Source organism: Cetorhinus maximus, chromosome 2 (genome assembly GCF_964194155.1).
Source record: "Cetorhinus maximus chromosome 2, sCetMax3.hap1.1, whole genome shotgun sequence".
Lineage (NCBI taxonomy): Eukaryota > Metazoa > Chordata > Chondrichthyes > Lamniformes > Cetorhinidae > Cetorhinus > Cetorhinus maximus.
Window position 1 is genome coordinate 75,989,493 of NC_135880.1, and position 22,786 is coordinate 76,012,278.

General features: G+C 43.2%; 1 protein-coding gene and 1 pseudogene across 3 annotated transcripts in view; both read left to right on the forward strand.

The window, feature by feature from the left end:
* The window catches only part of camk4 (calcium/calmodulin-dependent protein kinase IV), a 278,967-nt gene extending 258,006 nt beyond the window's left edge, over window positions 1–20,961 (forward strand). For 2 of the 3 annotated variants that reach the window (XM_078566205.1, XM_078566219.1), the window contains 2 exons: window positions 1,590–1,742; window positions 19,250–20,961. In XM_078566205.1, the coding sequence (XP_078422331.1) occupies window positions 1,590–1,742; window positions 19,250–19,636 (540 nt within the window). In that variant the 3' untranslated portion in view covers window positions 19,637–20,961. The remainder of the gene's footprint in view (window positions 1–1,589; window positions 1,743–19,249) is intronic. The other variant, XM_078566212.1, reaches the window with a different exon arrangement.
* Window positions 5,206–5,322, forward strand: LOC144671795 (U2 spliceosomal RNA; annotated as a pseudogene).
* Window positions 20,962–22,786: the final 1,825 nt, after the last annotated feature.

Consider the following 22,786-nt stretch of genomic DNA (forward strand, 5'->3'; position numbering starts at 1 on the left):
GCAACTGCAGAATATGTAGCCCCCATGTTGCAGGGAAGTCTCACAGGCAAGAAGTTGAGATTGATCCCAGTGAAATCCAAGTCACTTGATAGTAACTGGATAAAGTTGTTGTCTGCAAAGAAATGAGTGAATTTAGGCTGAAAGAACTGCTTCTGTCAGCACTAGCCTTTTCCTGTAGCTAAATACAGGCTTGCCAATTTCAGCCTTTATACTGTCGCTACCAGGTCAGTTTCACCAAACAATAAGGTCCTGCTATGGACTTGCATTCTCCAGTCTGGCAAGCTGCAGAAACAGCGTGGAATCCATGCACTGGCTGGGAAAAATCAAGAGTTAAAGAAGATTTTAATTGCCTTAGTCAGTTTCCCAACAAATCCAAGGAGGTTCCACACTGGCCTTGGAATCCTCCTCAGGGAAAGCCGCAAGAAAGCAGGATGATGTAGGGATCCCGACCCAGCATCAATTTCAGGGGATTTAACTCCTTGCAGGCACCAAATCCCACCTCCAATTAGTTGGGAAAATTATCCCCATTAGCAGCAAGTAACTCAACACCTGACTACCCATAGCCTGTCTACCATCTACAAGGCCCAAGCCAGGAGTGTGATGAGATACTTTCCACCAGCTTGGATGAGTACAGCTCCGACAACACTCAATAAGCTCAACACCATCCAGGACAAAGCAGCCTGCTTGATTGGCACCCCATCCATCAACTTAAATTTTCACTCCCTCCACTACCAGCACACAGCGTCAGCAGTGTGCACCATTCAAAGATGCACTACAGCAAATCACCAAGGCTGCTTCAACAGTGCCTTCCAAACCCACAAACTGTCACCTAGAAGGACGAGGGCAGGAAATGCATGGGAACATCACCACCTGCAAGCTCCCCTTCAAGTAACTCACCAAACTGATTTGGAACTATATCGCTGTTCTTTCACTGTCGCTGGGTCAAAATCCTGGAACTCTCAAACAGTATTGTGGGTGTAGCTCCAACATGTGGACTTCAATGTTCAAGATGGCAGCTCACCGCCACCTTCTCAAGGACAGTTAGAGATGGGTAATAAATACTGACCTTACTAGCAAATCTCACATCTCAAGAACAAGTTAAAAAAAAATTCCCAGCACTCAAAACGTCTTACCCCCCTTAGACTTTCTTTCATCCTACAATCTTTCTTTCTTCAATCTTTTAAAACATATCACCTAATCGCAAGTTTTTGATTCACCTCACCTTCTATAATACCCTTTTCATATTGGTGTCTATGCAATGGGGGTTGGCCCTTCAACTAGGCTTCTTAAAGAAAAGAAAGATAATTAAGGAATCAAGATCTTCATGATGACTGTCTGAGAAAAATTAACTACATCAAGATCCACTTTAATATTGTTACCCCCGCTGCAAATCAGTAATTTAATGTTTGGCCAGTGCCTCCATCCATTAACACATCTGTCTCTAACTCTAACTCTATTAAATAACTTACTTCATTGGAATACTTTAAATGAAATTTGGGTTTGCCACACTGGAGACATGTTGTAGCTATCAACTGCAAAACTTGAATCATTATTGAATAAGTTCTTTATTCTGCATGATTTTTTTTCAGGTTAAAAAGTTGATTCTTTTGGATCCAAAGAAACGTCTAACTACCTATCAGGCCCTACAACACCCCTGGGTAATAGGAAAATCTGCAAATTTTATACATATGGACAATGCACAAAAGAAACTTCAAGAATTCAATGCCCGTCGCAAACTAAAAGTAAGCATCAATAAATCATCAAGGATAATATTTAGAAACTTTTCTGTGCTTATAAACTATACACTGCTACTATGCTGTTATTTTATCTTGCTTTTAATGGGTGTTAACTTCAAATAACATGATTCTTCATGAATTTTAACATTATTCAGTATTCATAGATGCTTGCCTGGGGTTAAGTTTCAAAAGATGTAGAAAATCTTAAATGTTAAAATTTTGGTTTGTTTATTTGGTTTATTTTTACAGTCACTCTTCAGTGACCAAGAGAAGAGTGGTAAGATAAGTTTAGAAAACTCTTCACAAGTTTCCTTGTGAGCCAGGAAGAGCAGAAGTGCACCCCGGGACCCCACAAGAAAGCCTGGTGTTATAAGGGCTCCTTGATTTCCCGTGGCAGTTTCCCAACAGTTGGGCAATTGCTGCCCACTGACTTCTCTGCTTTTTTGATCAGGAAGTCATGAAGTTCATCCGGGCCAGCCTGCTGCCACTCACACCAGTAGTGGTGCTTGCTTAGCATCATTACACCCCAGGAAATAACAACAACACAGAAGTCCCTGAATTCACTTACCCTCTGCACCCAGATCATTCAGTACAAAACTGATTCTCATCCTCCTACCCAGCTGTCTCTGCTTGTTCAACAATATCAGTAATGGCCATAACTGACAGGTAATAAAATGAAGGCTACAGAAAAGAACTACGCAAGTTATACAATGAAGCAACACAAAAATAGTCAGCCTCCGAAGGAAGCTTTTGAAGTTGAGGCGAGAGATAGTTCCGGTGCAGCAAGACAACTGAAAGCACTGTCATCAGGGTGAAGCTGTGTGGTGTTGGTTACAAAGGTAGAGAGGGTCGGAAAAGTGGACAGTCCAAGCTGGCACGTACTTGGGCTGGAAGAAATAGACAGAACAAGAGTATAGTGAATGCATGAATTCAAAATCCTTGTTGTAATTTAATGTATTGCTAAAAGGGAACTAATAGAGGGTAGTGTAATCGGGGACCGTCATGGAATATAGATGGAGAAATTGTGACTTCTTTGAGAGTATCAGGATAAAGTAGATGATGCTTGTAAACTGGCAGCCCTTATGACATAGTTTACTTTTTCAATTAATTCTTGGGATATGCATGTCACTGGCAAGGCTGACATTTATTACCCATTCACATGTACCTGCTGCACTTGTCCCTTAGCTGATGGATCCTGCTGGTTTAGAAAATTATTCCAAAGAAGCCTTGGTGAGAAGCTGTCGTGCACCTTTTAATAGTACATACAGTATACTGATTTTCTTTTGGAAAAATATACTTTATTTATAAAATATCTGAAAGAACATTACAAAACATTTCTAAACGGCCATCACAAAAAGTGCAGTCATATTCAACTTTCACACATGGATCACTAGATGCTTCAATACAATCAATGACTATTAAAGTCATTTCAATATGATCATTACAGACAGTCAGACAGCACAGTGGTATTGGAGTTATCGACATACATCATGTTGCACTCTGAGGTACTTCAATACAATTATGATACATTTAGTATTCACTACATACACCCAATCCCTCGGTGCACTATGGCAGAAAGGCCTTAGACAGCAAATTTTCCCCATTGCACCTTTGCGGCGGCTGCCCCAAGCTTTAGTGCATCTCTCAGCATGTAGTCCTGGACCTTGGAATGTGCCAGTCTGCAACACTCGGTCAGGGACAACTCTTTGCACTGGAAGACCAACAAGTTTCGGGCAGACCAAAGAGTGTCTTTCACCGAGTTGATGATCCTCCAGCTGCAGTTGATGTTTGTCTCGGTGTGTGTCCCTGGGAACAGCCGGTAGAGCACAGAGTCCTGTGTCACAGCACTGCTCGGGATGAACCTCGACAAAAACCACTGCATCTCTTTCCAGACCTTCTTTGCAAAGGCACATTCCACAAAGAGGTTAACAACGGTCTCTTCCCCACCACAGCCACCTCGAGGGCAACATGCAGAGGGGGTGAGACTCCTGGCGTGTCGGAAGGATCTGATGGGGAGGGCCTTTCTCACCACCAGCCAAGCTACATCTCGGTGCTTGTTGGAACGTTCTGGCGATGAGGCCTTCTGCCAAATGACTTTGACAGTACATAGAGTATACTGATTTTTTTTTTGAAAAAATACTTTATTCATAAATTATCTGGAAGAACATCACAAAACATTTCTAAATCACCATCATAAAAAGTGCAATCAGATTCAACTTTTACACATGGATCACGAGGTGCTTCAATACAATCAATGAATATTACAATCATTTCAATATGGCCATTACAGACAATCAGACAATGGTATTGGCGTTATCAACATACATCATGTTGCACTCTGAGGTGCTTCAATACAATTATAATACAATTAGTATTCAATGCATACATTCATTGTGAGCCATACAGCCCGAGGGGTCTATACAATTCCCAGCCCCTCAGTGCACTATGGCAGAAAGGTCTTAGACAGTGACCTTTTCCCATTGCGCCTTTGCAGCGGCTGCCCCAAGCTTTAGTACGTCCCTCAGCACGTAGTCCTGGACCTTGGAATTTGCCAGTCAGCAACACTCGGTCAGGGACAACTCTTTGCACTGGAAGACCAACAAGTTTCGGGCAGACCAAAGAGCGTCTTTCACTGAGTTGATGATCCTCCAGCTGCAGTTGATGTTTGTTTCTCTGTGTGTCCCTGAGAACAGCCCGTAGAGCACAGAACTGCTCGGGATGAGCCTTGACAGAAACCACTGCATCTCTCTCCAGTCCTTCTCTGCAAAGGTACAATCCACAAGGAGGTGAACAATGGTCTCTTCCCCACCACAGCCACCTCGAGGGCAACGTGCAAAGGGGATGAGACTCCTGGCGTGTTGGAAGGATCTGACAGGGAGGGCCTTTCTCACCACCAGCCAAGCTACATCTTGGTGCTTGTTGGAAAGTTCTGGCGGTGAGGCATTCTGCCAAATGACTTTGACAGTCTGCTCGAGGAACCATCCGACAGGATCCACCATCTCCTTTTCCCACACAGCCTATAAGACGTTACGTGCCGACCACTGCCTGATGGAATTGTTTCTCTGCATAAATTTTTTACATGAGGGACAGGTGGTACGGCACGGTCCAACTACTTGGAACGTTCCGCGGCAGCATGGCCAGACCCATCCCTCGCAACACCGGGGACAGGTAGAACCTCAGCACGTAGTGACACTTGGTGTTTGCGTACTGAATTTCTACACACAGCTTGATGCAGCTGCACACAAAGGAACTGATGGCGAAGGGACTGTATGTTTAAGCCAGTGGATGCAGTACTGATCAAATTGATTGCTTTGTCCTAAATGGTGTTGTGCCTTTTGAGTATTGTAGCTGCACCAATCCAGGCGAATGGAAAGTATTCCATCACACTCCTGACTTTCACTTTGTAGATCACAGAGAGGAAATGAGGAAGCAAGATGTGAACCACTCAACATATAATACTCAGCCTCTGTTCTGTTCCCGTTCAATTTGATCATGTGTAGTATCTGTTCTTATCAGTTTAATATCTGATACGTCCCTTATCTGGGGACCATATATTAAATGAGGTGTCAACTGTGGCTCAGTTCATAGCACCCTCGCCTTTGAATCAGAGGGTTGTGGGTTCATGTCCCACTCCCGGAAACCAAGAACTGTGATCGTACTCGAAAGAGTTGCAATCTGTGACTGTTGATAACTCGAAAGAGTTTCAATTTGTTATATGGTAATTCTTTGCATATCGATGATGAGGTCTCCGCAATATTAATGCAACTAACTGACAAAGGTAGATGGTTATGTTTTCTCTTGTTGGAAAACATCACTGCCTGAAATTTGCATGGCATAATTTTTACTTTCCACTTCTCGTCCCAAGCATAATATTATCTGGGTCTTGCTGCATGTGGGCATAAATTACTTTTTATCTGAAGAATTTCAAATGGAACTGAGCACTGTGCAACCATCAGCAGACAGCCCCCCTTGCAAACAGCCCCACTTTGATCATCATAATAGAGAGAGCATCCTTGATGAACAGCTGAAGATCATTATGCTGAGCATGCTTCCTTGACAAATTCCTACAGTGATGTTGTGAGGCTGAGATGATCAACAATGACCATCATCCTTTGCACCAGATATGTTTCCAGCCACTGGAGAATTTTCCTCCTGATTCCCATCAATTTCAATTTTAAGGCTCCTTGGTGTATCAGTCAAATACTGCCTTGTCAAGGGCAGTCACTCTCACCTTATCTCTGGAATTCTGCTCTTGTGCCCATCCTATTCTGCACAATTGGCAGCCGGGCCTTCGGTTGCCTAGGCCCTAAGCACTGGAAAACCCTCCCTACATGTCTCCACCACTCTACCTTGCTTTCCTCCTTTATGACACTCCTTAAAACCCACCCCTTTGACCAAGCTTTAGGTCATCTGACCTATTATCTCCTTATGTAGCTTGTGTTATATTTTGTTTTATAATGCTCTTGTGAAGCACCTTGAGGCATTTTATTATGTTGGAGGTGCTATATAAATGTAGTCATTGTTGTTGTTTGGACTAAGGCTATAATGAGTTTATTTCAACTTTCAGAAACCAACAAATGAAGGTCCAGATGAAAGATTTTTCATAGAATCATAGATGATACAATGATATAGCACAGACCAAGGCCATTTAAGCATCGTTAACTATGCTGGTACTAGGTAGAACTATCAAATTATTCCCACTAGCCTGCTCTTTCCCCATAACTGTGTAATTCTTTTCCCTTCAATTATTTATCCAATTGCCTTTTTAGAGTTAATTTTGAATCTGCTCAGACAGTGCACTCCAGATCATAATAACTTACTGTGTAAAAGAAAGTTTTCTCATGTTACCTCTGATTCTTTTGCCAATCATCTTAAATCTGTGTCCTCCGGTTTACTGACCCTTTTGGCACTGCAAACAATTTCTTTTTATTGACACTATCAAAATCGTTCGTGATTTTGAACATCTCTGTCAAATTTTCTCATAACCTGAAGATTGTTGAGCCTAGCACAACTGACTTGAGGTTCTGAGAGTTTTTCTCTCTCCACAGATGCCAGACCTGCTGAGTATTTTCTGTTTTTACTCCTCATCACCTTCGCTGCTCTAAGAAGAATAACTCAACTTCTCCAGTCTTTCTACATAACTGAAGCCCCTCAAACCTGGTACCATTCAAGCAAATCTTGTCTACACCCTCTCTCTTTTGGCATTTCTTTGTGGATAAAGACTTTTGGAAGGCTGTATTTTTCTTCTAATCAGTTACAGGCCTGTTGGTGACTAGTCAGGACTATCTATGACCAGCAGATTCTCTCAGAACAGTTGTAAGTGAAGGTGTAGTCATGGCCGGGGCCAGTTGGATCTATTCTTCTTTTCTCTTTCATGCTGGTTCTTCGCTCAGTCTCAAAAGTGACTGTAGCACTCCTGATGTGGCATTACCACAATCTATGGCCTGCGCTTCCCACTGGCGATGGGCGATGTGGCACACAGAGAGCAACTTCTTCAGGGAGTCCTTGAAACGTTTGCATAGGGCCCCTCTGTTCTGTTTATCAGTGGTAAGCTCTCCATGCAACATGATCTTGGGCAGGCAACTGTCTCCTATCCGGGTAATGTGACTCGCCCAACACAGTTGGCTTTTTAACAATTAATTTATGGGATGTTGGTGTTGCTGGCTAGGCCAGCATTTATTGCCCATCCCTATTGCCCTTAAGAAGGTGGTGGTGAGCTGCCTTCTTGAACCACTGCATCCATGTGGCGTAGATACACCCACAGTGCTGTTAGGGAGGGAGTTCCAGGAATTTGACCCAACAACAGTGAAGGTACAGCGATATATTTCCAAGTCAGGATGGTGAGTGGCTTGGAGGGGAACCTCCTGGTGGTGGTGTTCCCATGTATCTGCTACCCCACCTTCTAGATGGTAGTGGTCGTGGGATTGGAGGGTGCTATCTAAAGATCCTTGGTGAGTTTCTGCAATGCATATTGTAGATGGTACACACTGCTGCCACTGTTCGTTGGTGGTGGAGGTAGTGAATGTTTATGGAAGGGGTGCTAATTAAGAGGGCTACTTTGTCCTGGATGGTGTCAAGCTTCTTGAGTTTTGTTGGAGCTGTGCTCCAAGCAAGTGGAGAACATTCCATCACACTCCTGACTTGTGCCTTGTAGATGGTGGACAGGCCTTGGGGAGTCAGAAGGTGAGTTACGCGCCGCAAGAATCTTAGCCTCTGACCTGCTCTTGTAGCCACAGTATTTATATGGCTAGTCCAGTTCAGTTTCTGGTCAATGGTAACCCCAGGATGTTGATAGTGGGAGATTCAGCAATGGTGATGCCATTGAATGTCAAGGGGCGATGGTTAGATTCTCTCTTGTTGAGATGGTCATTGCCTGGCACTTATGTGGCGCGAATATTACTTGCCACTTGTCAGCCCAAGTCTGGATATTGTCCAGGTCTTGTTGCATTTGGACATGGACTGCTTCAGAATCTGGGGAGTCCTGAATGGTGCTTAACATTGTGCAATCATCTGCAAACAACCCCACTTCTGACCTTCTGATGGAAGGAAGGTCATTGATGAAGCAGCTGAAGATGGTTGAGCCTGGGACACTACTCTGAGGAACTCCTGCAGTGTTGTCGTGGAACTGAGATAATTGACCTCCAAATATCACAACCATCTTCCTTTCTGCTAGGTATGACACCAGCCAGTGGAGAGTTTTTCCCCTGATTCCCATTGACTCCAGTTTTGAGAGCTCCTTGATGCCACATTCGGTTGAATACTGCTGTGATGTCAAGGATAGGCATTCTCACCTCACCTCTGAAGTTCAGCTCTTTTGTCCATGTGCGATCCAAGGCTGAGTGACCCTGGTGGAACCCATACTGAGCGCCAGTGAGTAAGTTTGCAGGAGGATGGCCTCAATGCTGGTGCTGTTGGCGGTTTCCAGGACTTCAATGTTTGTGATGCGGTCCTGACAGCAGATCTTAAAGATGCTGTGGAGGAAGCACTGATGGAAGCGCTCTAGAAGGTGTACATGACGGCCATACAGGACCCATGACTTGATGCCATCCAGAAGAGTGGTGAGGATTACGGCTTTGTACACTTTAAGTTTGGTCTATGCTCTGAGACTGTGGTTGCTCCACACTTGCCGAATGCACTGTTTGCTTTTGAAAGTTTATTATCCACTTCCTTGTCAATGGTGGCATGAAATGAGATGATGCTCCCTAATTAGGTAAATTACTTAACAAAAACAGAATTACCTGGAAAAACTCAGCAAGTCTGGCAGCATCGGCGGAGAAGAAATCAGTTAACGTTTCGAGCCTTCATGGCCCTTCGGCAGAACGGTATTCAGCTCAGTTCCCTTAATGACAATGCTTGGTGGTTTATATTCTTCTTGGGGTGCAGGCTGAGCAGGACTTCAGTTTTCTTCAAACTGATTTTTAGTCCAAAGAGTTGTGCCGTCTCCGAAAAACATTTTGTAAGATGTTGCAGGTCTGACTGACTTTGGGCCAGGAGAGCGCAGTCATCAGTGAAAAGAAGTTCACGGATAAGTTTTTCTTGTGTCTTTGGATGGAATCGTCTGGTCCCGTTGGCAGGCGTCATGGCAGGCGTGAGCGAACAATATGGTGAGAAGGCCAAAAATCAGTCTTACGCCGTCGTGAAACCAGTTTGCGATCGTCTGCTCCACCCGTCAATGGCGGGCCATGTTTCCCATCGCTATACATCGGGAACATAATTTCAAAACATCTCATTATAAGTCCTGCTCGCTGACATCATTCCCCCATGCTGGCTCATCCAAACACGTCGGTGTGATTGCACACTGGCATGTATCACAACTGTACATAAGCGACGTGCACCTAGTGAGCTGTACTTTGCTTGGGACTTCAAGGTTTGTTTGCCTACCTTGCTCTGGGCAGCACTCACAGTCATCAGTGCCAGGCTTCACAGGCAGCATCACATCACTTTTAGGTGGGCTCTCGAGCTCTACCTACCAGACCAGCCATAATGCAGGGGTGGCTTTTCAACGGCTTCAGGGCTAGGGCTTGCTTGAGGAAGGGGGAGAAGTGGCTTCAGGCAAGGGAAGAGGCTGCAGGGCGAGGGCTGTATGGGGGAAGAGAGATACCCAAGGGTGTGGTGGGGGGGCACATGTTGGTCTGTGCAAGTGGCTTCAAGACGGTGAGGGCTGCGTAGTCAGATAAAGCCAGATGGAGATGTGACGGTGTGTGTGAGAGAGTGAGTGGTGATGTCCCTTGAGCTACCAGTGAGTGAGATGCCAGTGAATGTATGATGGCCTTGTGAGTGGGTGAGTTGACAATTATGAGATAGTTGCCTTACTCTGGCGGCACGATGAGATCATTCATCCGCTTTCTGCACTAGATGTCCGACCTCTTGTGTGCAGCGTTGGCACTGACCACCTCTTCTGCTGCCTCCCAAGCCGGAGCAGTGGGACTGATGGGCCTCCTGCATCCAGAGCAGTGGTAGAGGACATCGCGGCGGGCCCCACCGGGTCCAGAAGGTGTCCCAGGAATTGGATTGGAGAGTCACTGGATCAGAGGGCTGTACTCTTCTTGGCTTTTGGGGCCATGTCTTCACCAAAGCAGTCCTGATCTGATTGAGAACTGTATGCACGACTGCCATTTAAATATGGCGCCTGATGTGAGGATGTGGTGAGGTAGTGGCACGGTGGGCAAATCAGAGGCTGCCAACCAGCGATCACGCGTGTTTCCTGTGACTGCATAATTTTGAAGCAGGAAAGGGACAATACGGCGCAAAAAACCCGCTATCTTAAATCTGGGACCATTCCGCCCTTTGAGCTTGAAGATGCCTGAGGTTGAAAAGACCTCCATCAATCCGGAAGTTTATATAAACTCCCTCCTCAAGGTGCTGCTGCAGCATCATGCTGAAGAAGGTGATGAATAAGGTCGGGGCCAGCACACATCCCTACTTCACACCATTGGAGATTTGGAAGTGACTCAAGAGGTTGCTGTTGAGCTTGACTTGTCCGTACTGATTTTCGTGAAACTGCTTCACCATGGTCGGGAACCTGGGTGGCCACCCTATTTTTTCAAGGATTTTCCAAAGTCATGAGCAAAACAAAGACCTGTATGTCACCTTTGTAGACCTCACCAAGGTACTCTATGAAAGTGACATACACAACACTTTTCTTGTAGTTGTCTGAGTACAAATTCTATGTCTGCGGTGCCTCTCTTTGCTCTGAAACCACATTGGCTCTCTGGGAGGTTTTCTTCCATGATGATAGATACAAGCCTGTTCAGAAGTGTTCTAGCCAGGATGTTCCCAGAAATAGAAAGGAGAGTGATCCCATGGTTGTTGGAGTAGTCTGACTTTTCTCCTTTGTTTTTGTACAAGATGATGATAATGGCATCACGAAGATCCTGTGGAATCCTGCCCTGTTCCCAGTGGGTCATGAAAATCTCAAGGAGCTTGGTAATAGAGCAGGGCCACCATGTTTCAAGGCTTCGGGTGGAATTCCATCGACTCCGAGGGTTTTGTTCCTCTTCATTTGGTTGATGGCAGTCACAGTTTCCTCCAGAGTTGGGCTTTCATCCAGTTCTTCTTTGACAGGTGTAATGAAAATATAATAATTTTCATCATATTATTGTGATTTATTGTAACGGTAGGTTAATAGTGGGTTTTGGATTAGTTTATCTGTGTGGATGTGTGTGGGGGGGATTCAATTGAATTGGAGACAGCTGGTCTGGAGTTTTTGAGCTAACAAAAGGAAAGCTAGGTTTGCAATGCTAAATACCTAAACATGGCTGAAGTTTTAGAATATGGGGTGTGAGGAACATTTGCATTTTTAGATAAATTTCACACCTAGCTTGATGTCACACTTAGCCATAAGAAGCTAAGCTAAACAGTGTGTTTATTTTCCCAAAGGTTACTGATAATATGAGTACAATGAAAGATTTATATTATGAGAAAAGTAAAGTTGCAAAGACACATTGGAACAATGGAATTTGCATTAGAAGGGAGAAACATGTATAAAGGAGATGAGGTTATGTGTAAGGGAGAAGGAATTCTAAGATGTAACAAGTGTGAAAAGTCTCCAGCCTCTATGCATCAAGTTGCTGCCTACAGGAACTGAAGCTAAGAAAACTCACTGTGAATATCACTGTCCAGGGTGTTGTGTGCTTTGCCTGGGTCTGTTGAAATATGTTTCTTTTTACTGTTGTCTTAACCCTAACCCTAACCCTAACCCTAACCCTAACTGGGAGTCAGATTAATTAGGGGATTTAGGAGTTATTATAGTAGTAATTTGTAGACCCCTGTATGTGCTTAAAATCTTTTCTTCTATTAATAAATGTTTAATTTAGTTTTGTAAAAAAGCTCTAAAACTCAGTGGACTTATTACTACTGAATTCAAAGCACGCATCTCGAAATAAAATACAAATTGAGAAACAGTTGTGGCAGCTGTTTCAAGTTTCCCTCTGGGATTTGAGCAGCTCGGCATTTACCATCTGCTGTGCCGTAACACATGTTGGATGCAGTTGATGAGAGTACTGTGCGCTTGGTGCTGAAGAGTGTTTCAAAGTGCTCTGACCAGCAATCCAGGACTGACTCCTTGTTGATATGTAGTAACTTGCCATCGATGTACCTCAGAGGGTTTTGGTTTGATATGTTGGTCCATATACAGATTTTAGTGCTTCGTAGAAGCTTCTTATATCGCCAGTATCAACGTACAGGTGAGTTTTTTCTGCAAGTGCAATCCACCGGTCATTTTGGATATTCCTCAGTTTACGTTGAAGGGTGTTACATGCAGTAGGCTGTCTTTTTCTCTTGGCTGGCCAGCTGAGCCAGATGAGCTGACCTTTTTATTGCCAGCACATCTTGGATTTCCTTGTCATTTTCGTCAAACCAGTCCCTATTCTTCTTGTTGGTGCGTCCGATGACCTCATTGAAAGCATCCAGTACTACAGCTTTGATGTGTTCCCAGAGTTCTCCTGGAGTGGAATCAGCAGTGAAATCTGCGTGTTCCAATCTGGTCTTCTAGGTTGCTTCATATCTATCTCTGCTAGATGAGGTTTTCAGGTTGCTGATTCAAAATTTCTTTGATAGGTTGTCTCTAGGTCTGTTCTTCGGCTTAGGCTTGAAATGGAAGTTCAGCTTTGAGTGAACGAGCCAGTAGTCTGTATGACAGTCAGCACTGGGCATGGCTGTAGTATGCAGGATGTCCTTTAGGTAACACTGGCACACTAAGATATAGTCTATCAGGTGCCAGTGTTTAGAGCAGGGATGCATCCACGTGGTCTTGAAGCAATGTTTTTGTTGAAAGCAGACGTTGCTTATGGACAGCTGGTTTTCTGCACAGAGTTCCAAGATTAGACATCTGTTTTCATTGCAGTTTCCAATTCCATGGTTTCTGAGCACTACCTTCCATGCCTGGCTGTCAGGGTCAACTCTGGCGTTGAAATTGCCAAAGATGGCAATTTTGTTCTTGAGAGGGGCATTCTGGATGAGTTCACGGAAATCTGTGTAGAACTTATCTTTGTTAGCTGGGTTAGCCTTCAAGGTTGGAGCACGAATGCTGATGATAGTTGCATGCTGCTGGTCTTGAGGGGGAGGCGCAGGGACACAATGCATTTGGAATGGCTGATTGGCAGGCTTGGAAGTTTAGTGCTAACAGGGAAACGAGCATTTGTTTAGGCCCCCTTTTCTGGGTCCCTCTCCAATTCAGGAGCAAGCAGTGCTGTCATTCAAAAAGGCTGCTTGGTCACTCAGGCTGCTATCGGGTGAAGATGTTGTCTCTAGGTCATCATCAAAACGAACAATATCCTGAGCTGCTTGCATGCAGGATTGGAACTGCAGCTGCCTTTTTCACCCTTTCCCATCGCTACAGGACTTACCAGTTGAGTTGCATTTGGGGTGAATATTTTTTTTCCTTCCTGCCTGCGCAGTGGATCTTTAAGGTGGAGCACAGTTTGCACTGACTAACCCCACCCTTTAGGCCTAGCGCTCATCTGTCATGGCCCAGCGAACTAGGACAACAGCAGCAAGGTCACCAAGCCATAGTTTGGATTCAGAGTTGCCCTCTCCTAGGTGGGTTGCTGACCAAGGCTTAAGAGGACCCTCCTTTCCTTGCTATTTTATCCATAGCTGGCATACTAACAACCATAATCCGGACAATATGGTGTAGCATGCCTTTTGGTCCAGAACATGAAATGAATGAAAGTCGCTGTAGTCCCAGAGGACCATAGGCTGCTCTCTCATTAGAGAGAGACAACTGGTGGTGAGTTTAACCTGAAGGTCACCACACCTCAGGCAATGGGTGAGGCTGAGAAGGCTGGATGACCACAGCCAGGATGGGAATTGAACCCATGCTGTTGGCGTCACTCTGCATCACAAACCAGCCATCCAGCCAACTGAGCTAACCAACCCCCAGAACTGACCTCTAGAACATGACATTCATTTGAGCCACATGGAATCCTTCTGCCCTGGCCATTATCTTTGTCAAGGAAGACATCTGCCCGGCTGGTGTCATGTTCATCAGTTCTCTCTTCACTACGATTTGCTCTCAGCTGAGGCAGTGTGCCAAGGTGTGGCACTTGAAACCAGCAGTGAGAGCTGGGTTTGGTGAGCACTAGTGATTCCAGTCCATCCTACTAGTAGGATGCAGCTGACTGAAAATACAAGGGTACTACCTCTATATGAACACCCCACACCCTCTCTTTATCCCTTAAGTGTGGTGCACAGAATTGAACATAATGCTCTACCTGGGGCTTAACTGTTTTCTAAATGTTTAGTATAACTTCCATGCTTTTGTACTTGATTCCTCTATTAATAAAGCTAAGATTCCCATGCACTTTTTAACAGCTGTCACAACTTGTCCTGCCATCTTCAATAATTTGTGCACAGATACTCTCTGTTCACCCACCCACTTTAAAATGTGTTTTTTTTCATATTGCCTCTCCTCATTCTTCCTACCAGAATGGGGCACATCACACTTTACTGCATTAAATTTCATCTGCCATATGTCTGCCCATTTTACCAGTCTGTGTATGTCCTGCTAATTGTTTACTACAGGCAGAATTTAAAGTTCACAGTGGGGTTCCCGTCCACCGTTTGAAAAACCAGTGGGAACCCTGTGTCAATCATATTCGGGAGGCCGACGGAATTTTATAACAATCAGGTGCTTTCCTGGGCAGCTTCAGGTCTCCCTTTGAATTAAGCCTGGTAGAGGGCGGAAATTCCATATCCGGGAGCTGCTGGCAAGTCAGAGCCAGGCAGCTCTCAAGTACCGGCAGCGCCACCAGGACCAATGAACAATCCCTTACAACGCTGGGGCCTTCACCAGGGATCGGCAATGGAACCCTGGAGAAAGATAAGTGTGGAAAGGATGGGGGTAAAGGAGGGGTGCCGGCGGGGGTGAGGAAAGAGCAGGGGTGGCTTCCCATGGGTCCTCCCACATCACAAAGCCAGTTCCTTGATCGGGCACAGAGTGCCTGAGTATGATAAACCCTCCCCTGTAGGCCGCAGACAAACTGGACAGGGTTTGCTGGGCAGTTGTCCCACCTGGTGGTGGCGAGCTATCCGCCAGCTGCTGGTTGAGTTCCAGCAGCAGCAGGATGAGGCTGTTAAGTGAGGCACTTAAGTGACCACCCCTCCACCCTTCCCACCCAGAGCTTGATTGGTCGGGGGAGTAGAGCCTCCCACCGAATCAAATATGCCCTCCCGCCTCCAAACTTAGTTCCCTAAGTTTCCAGAATCATCCGCAAATTTTGAAATGATGTCCAACTAAACTTAAAACCTCAAGAATCCAAAAGGAACATAGGATAAATAACTGGTTAAAATCTAAAAATGAAGAGTTCTTGTAAGTGGTGTAGTCAGACTGGGAAAACATTAAGTGGTCCTGAAGTGCTTGTTTACACCCTATTGTTTCTGATGTATGCAAATGAACTTGATACCAAAACCAACTGTAAGCAAGTCAAATTTACTATTGGGAAACAGCTCACATTTATGTGGAGCAGTTCATTCTCAGAATGTCCCAAAGTGCTGCACAACCAATTAAGCACTTTAAAAGGGAAACATAACAGCAAATTTGCATACAGCAAGGACCCACAAACAGCATAAAATAAATGATGATGCAATTTATTTTAATGATATTGATTGAGGGATAAGTTTTTGTCAGGACAACAGAATGCCTGCTCTTCAAATAGTGTTATGCAATCTGACATCCATCTGAGAGAGCATTCGGGGCCTCAGTTTAATGTCTCAACTGAAAGATGACACCTGTACTGTTGGACCATTCCCTCACTACTGCACTAAGCATCAACCTAAGTGATGTGCTTAAGCTTTTGGAGTGGGCCTTAAACCAGTGATCTTTTGGTGCTGAGTGAGTGCATTAAGTCAAAGCTGATACATAATTAAGGAAAGCAGTAGAGACAGAGGTCTAAACATTTTCAGGCTTTTGATCCTGACATAGGTTCTAGGATTTGCCTGTGGAGGGCCATTTTGTTGATCCTGCTGTACTTTCCAGAGTTAGGGAGAGATTTCCTTATCAATACAGAAATTCCATCCAAGCCACCAGGGGTAGATATTAGGTGCTGTTGGTACTATGGGAAATGCAGCGCTATCAAGCCACCTGCCATGCTACCAGCACAACTGACTGAACATACAAAATAAGAACAAGATCACTTGTATCTGGAATCTGGCCTAATTCCGGGACCTTCTGCCGCATTTATATTCGACTTGGCTGGAGAACGGTGGCAGATAATGGAAACTTATATGCAACAAAGCAGTTCTAAAGAATATGAAACAGCAAGGCAATTGTCCAGTTGCATTGTTAGTAATATTTTGTTAAATATTTGATGTGGTAAATGTATGGTTCCTTAACTGTTGCTGGGTCAAAATCCTGGAACTCCCTTCCTAACAGGACTGTTGCTGTACCTACACCACAAGGACTGCCACAGCTTAAGAATACAGCTCACTATTACATTCTTAGGAGTATTTAGGAATGGGCAATAAATTTTGGCCTTGCCAGTGATGTCCACATTCCGCGAACAAATAAAAAAAATGACAGAATGTGGAACATAAATATACAATTAATTAAACTGAATTAACTCAGTGGAGGTTCAAAATTCCTGGGCCAGGTTTGTAGGGCACAAGGCAGATGGATCACCAAAGGGGATATTGGGGGAAAGGTAACAGGAATTTTGGATGATCACAAATCTGTTATGTTTCTTCTCCATTTGCACTTCATTCAAAATTCCAATTGATGATAGGAAGAGTTGGACAAATCTTCCTCCTGTTCTCCTTTCATCCTGAAATTTTGGGGCCATGTCTAGTGGTATTTTAGGACAGACGGCTTGTGTAGATCCTATACAGGACCTTAGGAAAACTCTTAAGATACTCTAAACCAAAGGTAATTAGAAAATGCTGGAAATACTCAGTAGCTCAATTAAAGAGAAAACAGAGTTAACATTTAAAGTCAGCAACCTTTCGTTATTGACCTGGAACTTTGGGCCGGATCAACGCAGCCCTGTGCCCAAGCTGTATTGCTCTCACGACATAATTTTTAAATGTAAATAGCCTATTGACCAGGAGAATAGCCGAATCAGAGGTGTTGAATGCCTTCAGGAGGCGGGAGGTGCCAGTTTGAAGCCAGCAACAAAAGGAGGCATATGCTATGTTGGAGGCTACCGCTGCTTTGCTAATTAGAGTAGGCAGCTCTTGGAAAGAACATAGAGGTGGAGGAGGCAGACTGTGGTCTTGCACAACAAGGTTAGCACCAGCGCTCATGCTAGCGCTATCTGGCCCCACAGATTTGTTACAAAGACAACTCCACAGAAATTTATTTTAGTCCCGTGGCAAACCCAACAGCTGGACAGACATGCACAAGACTGTTCGGGTTCATCTGTTAAAAATGTGAAAATTGTATATGGGAAGGGACCAACCCCTTAACAAACTCCTTAAGGAGCTCAAAGGGCTGTTCCCAGCTGCACCCCCACCCCATCCACTGGCCCCGTCCCCTTTCAAAATTTGAAACTGCCCCAGAGGCAAAGGGATCTGGAGATGACTTCCAGGATTGAAATTTTCAAAGCCTACCCACACTGGGTCCCAAGCTCATGGCCCTTTGAAATTCCCGGCTGTTAACTCTGTTTCTCCCTCTGCAGATGCTGCCCGACCTGCTGAGTATTTCCAGTATTTCCTGTTTTTATTTCAAATTTCCAGCGCAGTATTTTGCTTTTGCCTTTGATAAGAGGCCTGGTTGTGTACTTAAGAACATAAGAAAAATATTCTTATTTTCTTTGACTGTTAGTGTCCACCTGTCATAATGCCTGCCATGACTATTGAAATGACTTGGATGAGATCATCATCCTATCAAATTAGCGTCTGGGAATCTCGCTCTGTCACACTACTGCTAGCAGGACGGGGACTCAGAATTTTGGGCCCTGAGGATTAAAAGAGATTTGGAATTAGTTGTAGATATATATCATGATCAAAATGCAGCCAAGGTGGTTGAGCTGCAAAAAAGGCAACTGGACTTCTAGGGGGTGAATTTCTCAAGAGTTCTTCTGCTCTGTAACTTTAGCTGAGGAACTGTGAAAACCCTGGAAAAATGCCTTCCCTTGCAAACTAATGCTGCAGGCCTTCAGATAACTGCAGCAGTGATGGATTTTCTGCACTCAAACTGCAAGCTTCCATTAAATGGCTTGCTTCTATGTTGAATAAATTTTGAGATCGATGGTTGAGTAAATCACATTGGAAATTTATTGTTAAACATAAAGAAGTCTTAATATGTGCTTAAATGAAAATCCTCTCTCAATTATGGGAATTTTCTTTGTTTTAAATGGATTAATGCATCTGTTAAAAATGGAATTTGATGTGACCGTGTTAAACATTTGTATGTTGACATCACTCACAGTAACGTCACATATTTATCGCTATTGTGCTACATGCTTGAGATATTTAGTTAAAAAATAATTTAATTGCAAGTTATACTAAGATTTAAGTTAGTAATAGTTTCTGCTGCCAAGGCCAGGAATTCTCCCCTTCAAAAAAAACTGGTCATCTGCCCTCAATTCTCCTTAGGTGGCTAGGGGTCAAATTTTGTTTGGTAACACTCCTGTGAATCACCTTGGGATGTTTAATTACATAAAATGCACTATATAAATATTATTGTTGTTAGAAGTTTGCAGTTTTTTTTCAACTATACAAGGTAGTGGGGATGAATCACTTTCATTAGACAACAAATGTTAACAAATAAAAACAGAAAATGCTGGAAATACTCAGCAGGTCTGGCAGCATCTGTGGAGAGAGAAACAGTTAATGTTTCAGGTCGTGACCTATTATTAGTTCTGAGTATTTCCAGCATTTTCTGTTTTTATTTCAGACTTCCAGAATTTGCAGTAGTTTGCTTTTAGAGAAAATGTTAATAATCAGTTCCCTTGATTTTTCACATTATTGTGTCAACACTAATAACATTCTAGTAATTTTTATGTCAGCTTGTGTTGCATTTTCAATATTCAATCTCACAGTAACTTAAAAAGGAATTAATGTTTTCCACTCAATAGGCCGCTGTAAAAGCTGTAGTGGCTTCCAGTCGCCTTGGAAGTTCAAATAGCCATACCAGCGTTGAAAATAGCAGCATTGATCCCAACGACTCATCTTTCCAGCAGAATGAAGCAATGGAAAATGAAAATCAAGAAACAGTGGAAGGTGGTATGCTTCAAATCACTGGTGATGTCAGCGCTGATGATGTCAGCAGTGATGTCAGCACTGGTGATGTCAGCACTGGTGATGTCAGCAGTGATGTCAGCACTGGTGATATTAATGTTAGTAATGTTAATCTTGGTAAGTTCATCACTGGTAATGGCAACGGTGATGTCAGCTTGGGTAATACTAGCTTATCCGTTATACAGGACACATCGCAAGGCGAGGAATATGCTGAAGATATATAGAAAAGGTTGATGGCTAGGGTGATGCACAGGAACTGGGACATGTACACAGTCCTTTACAGAAATTTTATCACATAGAGTAAGAAAAAATAGCAGAACCAACATTACAAGTCGTCTTTATGAGTACAGCTAAAAATAACCTATTTCACTGCACCAGTTATTTAAACTGTATGCTGTGCATGAGAGGTCGGTGATGTGGCTTAGCTTTTGTGTTGGTTCAATAATGGCTGTTAATTGATGTGCATGCTGGTAATAATGAAGGTTCCACTGTATTTTCTTGCATGCAACTGCTTCATAAAGACAGTAACAAGAGCCTAACGGCTTACATAATGCAAAATGTTATTTAAAATTTTAAAATATGCACTCAATTGCATAAGCTTTCAGCAGAATTTCAATCCGTTGTCAGTTTGGAGATTTTCAGCTAAATTTGTCTATTTTATGTTTTACATCTAAAATTGTGTTGAAGTAAATCCATACAATGTTCTTCAAACTAGTTTCTTCTGTGGTGCATTCTATACTTAGTTTTATTATTAATAAGAATTAAAATGACACATTTTCATTGCAGTTTTGCACTATAGCTTTTCTCCTTCATAAATATTTTGGAGCACTTCAACTCTATTTAATTTGAATAATGAAATGCTTCATTCCATGTCCTAAATCATTTCCTAAAAACAGCACAAAAGGTGTAAAGTAACAAAAACACTGACATTCAGTAAATTTAGAGTGACTTAGTTCTGTTGTTATCAAAAGATCAAAAGAGTTAATATCACCAAAGTGCTTTTCCAGTTTTAACTGTTCAAATGAAATTAAACTAATAAACATTCGCTATAGAGCATGCAACAAATACAAGCAATATGTGTAATGCATTTTTATATTTATTTTGAAAAAATAACAGGCATATTTATTCAGCAGGGTTTTGTCTCAATGGAAATTGTTGATAATCTTTAAGTGCTTTCAGATTGTATGTATTGATATTTTGAATTCTTTCACCTTTGTGGAATCATTAATGTTGGTAAAGTTAAATGTGCAACATATCGACTATTTCAAACTGGAAATATGCTGTGAATGTTCTTCTGAATATGAAATTAAGTGTCTTTTTCAGCGTTTGTAATGGAACTATCCAGTGCATGCTACACAGAACAATATTATAGAACATTTTTAGCAAATGCTAGCATGCTACTAAGCATTAATAATAATAAACATAGTTAAGATAATCAAAAAGAGTTTTTGCTACCCAGTTTGAATCACACAATTTATTTGTATTCATACCGGTGATCGGAGTGTTACATTCAAGCAGTATATTAATGATTAAATGCACTGACTCATAATATGCCAGCGTTTATTTTATTGCATCACAGATTGAGAAAACTGTCTACTCAAGTCAAAACTTTTGTGACATCGCATTTTTAACTCAAAGTTTTATTATAAAATGACCTCGCAAAAATATTTAACTTTAAGAGAATAGCATCTAAGTAATTCCAGAATTAAATGGGATCGGCAACTTGCTGGCTTAATAGAATCATATTTTTTCAAAATTTTATGGTGGATATTTTTATTCTTTGAATAAGTTTTTTTTTGAAGAAGTTGGAAAATTCAAGTTAGGTCAACTAAAGTTACCAATAAAAAAATCATCATGACAGCTGAGAATATTGTAACACTAAGGGTTAGAAATCAGGTTGCCCTGATTTTTGGGTGTAGGGCTTGCAAATCTCACTGTGTCCACGCCCGTTCGGATTGAGGTGACTAACATGCAAAATTCGTGTAACTACCTCATCTGAATGACTGTGCCTCAAGTTCACGTACCTCTGGCACTGCTTTCAGCTTCTTAATGCTGCCAGCAAGCTCTGTACACAACAGGAGGCCTGGCAACATTGTTTGCAGACCATGTGTACAGGCAATCTGTTCTTCTTAAAGACAGGTGGCTTCATAAAGAGAAGCGATATAAAAAGATTGCTGCATTGTAAATTCTTGCAAACAGAACACCATCACAGACAGAGGGAACCAGAGTTACAGGTGGAATGTTGGATGCATTAGTGGTGCACCCGGGTAAGAGGAGAGATGCTCTGTTCCTGCAGATGGTCAGGAGGTCCTCAAGGACTACCTTTAGAAGGGAATTGGGAAATATGGCCAGAAATGTCTACTTCCAGAATTTGGACCTGAGGACTTGACAGTAGTGCCACAAAACATCTAATGACCTCACATGGGTAGTCAAATTCAGTGAATGCATCTTCACATAATATGTCCTACCCACCACAACACCAACCCCTTACACTGATCAATTGCAGCACACCCTCATTACTCACCCAGCAGCATTCCCTGACAGTCAAAATTCAGGCCTAGCACCCAGATACTCCACCTCACCCTCACACACCTACTGATGCTCCAAGCCTGGTACCCAACTTTCACTGCTTTCACATATATCTAGATGTTCAGCCATGGCAGGCACATCACCCAAACAAATCCCTACACAACCAGAGGCATTCTGCTCTCTCTCTTGCAGGACAAGAGACTATACAATAAAAGGGAACAGAGGAGAACTTGCAGACAAAGACGCCTGCACTTCATTAGCTCTACAGAGGAGATGGCTCTCAGCATCATGGGGCCGGTTGCAAGGGGGCTGGGAGCATCTGACTCACTGAGAACATTAAGGATTATGATATGTTCCTGTCTTTAAGCACCTCCGCAACTCCCAACTCACCCGAATTCTGCTATTATGACATGATGAGCAAACTGCTGATGGTGTGACAATGGACCTCTTGCTTCTCACCCCACTCACTTTTCTCACCCCAACTTTCCCCTTCTGAGTTCCTTTTTTCAGATACCCAAGGACTGCCATCTGCCCGGCCACAGGACCCCAGAAGAGGCATAAAGAGCAACAGCACTGATGAAGAGCCCCCATCACTTAATCTAACACACAGCCACCAGCTCAGTCAATGGCATTGCACTTACCTTGGAGGATAGTATAGAATTGGGATTAGTACCTGGTGAGTCCCTGGGTACAAATGTACTGCCAACCAGGCCAGGGATAATGGATGGATTGTTGGCCAGCTCACCAAAGGATAAGGTGGCAGATAAGTATTGTTGCAGGGAACTCAGATGAGGACCTTGATAGGGTGGCATGCAGGATAATGCTCAATGGGTATGCCCACCAAG